This window comes from Prosopis cineraria, unplaced genomic scaffold (assembly GCF_029017545.1).
Source record: "Prosopis cineraria cultivar Desert tree isolate PC_DT_omini unplaced genomic scaffold, ASM2901754v1 PC1, whole genome shotgun sequence".
In the NCBI taxonomy this organism is placed as follows: domain Eukaryota; kingdom Viridiplantae; phylum Streptophyta; class Magnoliopsida; order Fabales; family Fabaceae; genus Prosopis; species Prosopis cineraria.
Genome location: NW_026555332.1, coordinates 32,280,543 through 32,285,661, shown reverse-complemented (window position 1 = coordinate 32,285,661; position 5,119 = coordinate 32,280,543). Strand labels below are relative to the sequence as shown.

The 5,119-nt window shown below is 35.0% G+C and overlaps 1 protein-coding gene across 1 annotated transcript; it reads left to right on the top strand.

Annotated features, from left to right (window-relative positions):
• The first annotated feature begins 271 nt into the window (after positions 1 to 271).
• On the top strand, positions 272 to 4,669 carry LOC129305434 (probable fructokinase-7). Its single transcript, XM_054945469.1, has 7 exons — positions 272 to 521; positions 1,704 to 1,894; positions 2,141 to 2,353; positions 2,445 to 2,642; positions 2,995 to 3,135; positions 3,533 to 3,649; positions 4,504 to 4,669. Exons 1-7 carry the CDS (start codon positions 500 to 502, stop codon positions 4,639 to 4,641), a joined length of 1,020 nt encoding a protein of 339 aa, XP_054801444.1. The 5' UTR covers positions 272 to 499; the 3' UTR covers positions 4,642 to 4,669.
• The last annotated feature ends 450 nt before the right edge of the window (positions 4,670 to 5,119 follow it).

The following is a 5,119-nucleotide window of genomic DNA, read 5'->3' as shown; positions in this document are numbered from 1 at the left end:
TGACGTGTTGGCGAAAAATAATAAAAGGAAAAAGAGATAAACGAGTAAAATTGTTTATATATCATTTTTGTGTTCTTCTAGGACGAGAAAACAGGAGGCGGGCGCAAGATTTAGAAAAGTAAAAAGTCGGCTAAATTTTGAACAAGCTGTGACCTGTGAACCTATGAACATGTGAAGAATATATATATATATATATATATATATGTATGTATGTATATAATAAAATGGGAATAAAAATTATCATTATCAAAATTTTCTTTTCTAGTTTTGGCTGCGTGCTGCGTGGTCTTCGTTGTTGATCTCCTTCCTGTCGTCTTCAACAATCTCTGCTTTTAAATCCAACCCATTTCACTTCTACTTCCATTCTCCTTCCTCCTACTCGCGTTTTCTCTCTCTCTCTCTCTCTCTACACACCACCCTCTGCGTAGTTTCTCTTTCTTTTCCTTCTCTCCCCGCAACACTCTGTTTCTTGGTCCAATCTTACACGCCCATTACTTGAATGGCTCAGCCTACACCTTCAGGTTTTTCATCTTTTCCCTCATGTTCAATGTTCTGTTCTTGTATAAGATTTATATTATTAATCTTTCGTTTGTAGGAATTCATATATATGGATTGAAACTCGACGTTGTGAGCTAAAGATCGTTTCTTTTTTATTTTCTTATGGGTTTATAATTTGTTTTCTGAATCATATTCTAGATCTTTACTTGATATATTTGTTTAGATTTTTTCTCTTGATTGAATGCGTCATGTTTTTGTTTGTAAGTATTGAATTCGTTGCGAATAGTAACGATCACGTCTTCTCGCGAAGACCTTCTTGTGGCGTGTGATTTCCATCCTTGCATGGAGACAAACAAAACGATAACGGTTAGGGTCTATGCCTAATACAAATATCTTATCTGAGATCAGTATTCGTGTGCTCTTCGCAGTCGATGCCAAAACCTGATTAGATTGAGGGTAATAAAATTCATTTCTGATTAGATTTGGGATAATAATTAATTTCTCATTGTTGGTTAAAAAAAAAAAACAAATTCGATACATCAATTGAATCTTGGTTTAGTGATCATGCAAAATTGACAATCCATTTGGGAGAAGAATTAGGTAAATTGAAAACAGAACAGTATGAATGACTAGCTTATGTATGCTGTAGATTTGTAGATGATGGTTTACAAAACGTCACTTACATGTGCAATGTAGCAAGATGCCAATGCCATGCTTTATGTTTGAGTTTTGAAATGATTTTTCTATTTCATGATTAAGTAGCAGAGCAATGTGCATTGATGTTTGAGGGATGTCATATTATATATACACTTAAGACAATTATCCAAAGTGAAGGTCACAATTCTTCTTACTGGCTTTGTTTGTTCAATGGGGAAGAACATGATTGCGGGGATTCTGACATGATTTCACTTCCTCTACTCTAAAGGGAAAATCATTTCATTCTACTTGAAGGATTGCTCTTTGATTAATTAAGAAGATTTTCTCAGTTACCTTGGGCACCAAGCTCAAGAAATAGAGCAATTTCTATAATCAACACCATGAAAAATCCAGAAAACGTATCCCTGCAAAATGACTTCTGTAAAACAAAAGGGGCCATATTAGCGGCCTAATTACATAATGACGTGTCAGGAAAAGCCTATTGTTGGCTACTCTGCATTCAGCTATAATGCATTTATTTAAGGTTTAACAGTATTGCTTTTGTACAGGTAACGAAGAATGCAAGGACACTGATTCACTGGTTGTTTGCCTTGGTGAAATGTTGATTGATTTTGTACCAACAGAGGCTGGAGTGTCACTTGCTGAAGCATCTGCTTTTAAAAAGGCTGCTGGTGGTGCTCCTGCCAATGTGGCTGTGGGCATATCCAGACTAGGTGGTTCATCTGCTTTTATAGGCAAGGTATAATTAGACATCCAAGCCTGTTGATCCTGATATGAATTCTTTTTGCATCTTATTGTTAATGATGTCTCTGTTATAGGTTGCGTGTTCAACTGAATATTTGTTTTCTTAGAGAATTGTGTTTGTATCCCTGCGGCCCCTGACAGAAAAAAGGGGAGAGAAAAAACTCAAATGGAGTGAATGGATGTGTGCATGAGCAACTTGACTCAATGGTCAAACCTAAGTGCGTTTCTATTTGCCTTGTAGGTTGGAAAGGATGAATTTGGATACATGTTGGCAAACATTTTAAAGCAGAATAATGTTAATATAGCTGGCGTGAGGTTTGATGCTGATGCGAGAACTGCACTAGCCTTTGTTACTCTTAGGGCTGATGGTGAGCGTGAATTTTTGTTTTTCCGTCATCCAAGTGCTGATATGCTTCTTCATGAGTCAGAACTTGATCAAAATCTTCTGAAGCAGGTTTTTATTCTTTTTTTTTTTATGCCTGACTAAAATGTGGTCCAATATCTGTTATTTATGTTTTAACATCTGTCATGTATGTTGTCTGCAGGCTAGGATCTTTCATTATGGTTCCATTAGCTTGATTGATGAACCATGCAAGTCTGCTCATCTTGCTGCCATGAGTATTGCCAAAAAATCTGGTGCTATTCTATCTTATGACCCAAACTTGAGATTGGCGCTATGGCCTTCAGCTGAAGCTGCTCGAAATGGCATAATGAATATATGGGATCAAGCTGATATAATTAAGGTACAGTATACATGAAAGTTAGAGAATAGGATTAATTATTAATCATGTAATTAGTTACGATATGGATAGGATCGAATCTGTCCTTTGTACTGTACAAATATGCTCTGTATAATCCTTATATACGTGTCACAATTGTATTGGATACTCTACATTATATATATCAATGAAGGAGCTGGCCTCCATAACCTGATTCTTCATCAATACATTTATTTTGTCTCTGGTTTTCTATCTATAAATGTTTTCTTCTTCTACTTATTTCAATACATAATTTGACTCTCCCCTTCCCAGAAAGAAAAAAAAAAAAGAGGGAACATTACAGTTGATTTGGTTTGGTGCTTTTATGTTTCTGCAGATAAGTGAGGATGAGATCACATTCTTGACTGGTGGTGATGATCCTTATGATGATAATGTTGTGTTGAATAAGCTTTTTCATCCAAATCTCAAACTTCTAATTGTGACTGAAGGATCAGAGGGTTGTAGATATTATACCAAGGTAAGGTTATCAATTTTTTTTAATTAGAGGGACAAGCACTAATGGGCTGAGATTATAAGTGGGATTGAACCTGCAACCTCCCACTTACAAGAAAGCTCTCATGCCACTAGGCTACAAATACATTGGCCAAAAATTGATTGATTGTCTTATAAGTGGACAAAGCCAATCTTTCATTCATTCGCTTTATTACTCTTTGTCAGTGTATCTGCTTGAATCACATTTGAGTTGACAAAATTTCATGATGTATATAACATCACTTATTTGCTATCCTGACTGAGTCTTGCATGTGCTAATATAATAATTATGAGTTAAATGTAACCAACTAATGTTAAGTAATATAACATTATCTTGTTTGTTAGTCACCCATATTCAACTAACTCTGATTGCTTTTATACAGGAGTTTAAAGGCAGGGTTGCTGGTGTTAAAGTTAAGGCTGTTGACACAACCGGTGCCGGTGATTCATTTGTTGGTGGGTTGTTGTACAGTGTAGCTTCTGACCTTAGCATTTTTCAGGTATGTTAGAAATTTTATGGCAACTGGTTGTTAAATCATTGTAACCCCATGTGTCTCCTGTACATGTTCACAGTTCTTTTCTTGATTTCACTTGTTTCTGGCTAATTTCTGTCTTTCTTTCTTTCTTTTCTTTTTTCTCTACTTTTTTTTTTTTTGATAGACTTTGCTGGCTTATTTCTATTGATGATGGTGTAGAAGTACTGTTTATGACTTCCTAAAAATGTTCAATGAAACATTTAGGAAGATTTTTTTTCCCCCCAGCATAAACTCTGAGACAACTTAATACCAATGCTTTGTGTATATGAATCAATAGCTTGGTAAGGGGTTTTACATTAGGAAGATGTTTGCTTAAGATGAAGTTTTCTCAAGGAACAAATTAGTTCATTTGCATTTATGCATTTATACATTCAGGGAAAATACAAAACAGAAGAGTGTGATTGCAGAAGGTCAAAAAAAAAAAATTACAAAAGAATGTGATTGTGTGTGAGGTCGACATCCCATATCTATACCATCATCTCTTCCTTCTGTATCTTTATTTTTTACTTTCACTTTTGTGAATGTATGATTCTTCCTGTGAACAGTCTTGTTTCTTCATCTCTTTTTGGGTGGTTTAATATTCAAGGGCTTAACCCTTCGTTTGGATAGGGAGAAAAATATGAAGGAAGAAAAACTAAGAGGAAAAACTCCTAAAAATGGTTTTAAAAAAAAACTATTTTTGAAAATTTCTCCTCCTAGTTTTCTCTCTCTTCCCTTATTTTCTTCCCAATTTTCTCCCCATTTAAGCCAAGGCTAAATGTTTTTCACTCTGCGCAACTTGGTTTTCGAGGAATTAACGTATTTATTCCACATGGCAGGATGAGAAGAAATTAAGAAAGGCACTGTACTTTGCCAATGTATGTGGTGCCCTCACTGTAACACAGAAAGGAGCTATTCCTGCACTGCCTACTAAAGAAGATGTTCTTCAATTCATGCTTGAAACAACAACAATATAGCACCAAGGAGAGTTTTTTTTTTTTTTTTTTAAGAAAAAACGTCATTTACTATTTGATGTTCTTGTTAAGCTATGTGTAGGGCTTAGGTAATGCTGAGCTACTTGTATCTCTCTCTCTCTCTCTCTCTCTCTCTCTGTTCAGTCTGCATTACTATTATATAAGTTCAGTTCAATTTGCTCTCATGTCCTCTTGAGGGACCCATTTATATCTTCCCATTATTTTCCAATTCTTTTCACAAACCTCCAAGGCATAATAAGATATACTGACAAACTTCCATTGAATTTTGCTTTTTTGTTTTTGTTGTAAATCAAAATGAAATCCTTGGCTTCTTGTGATGGTAGCTCATGGGAGAGGTTATGGTCATACAGACATTTGAAGATCATATTATAACCATTTGTTACCATAATTCATAACAATGCTTAAATGTAATGTAATTGAGTTCTATCAAACATTAATTATTAAGTAGTAAATATGAGAT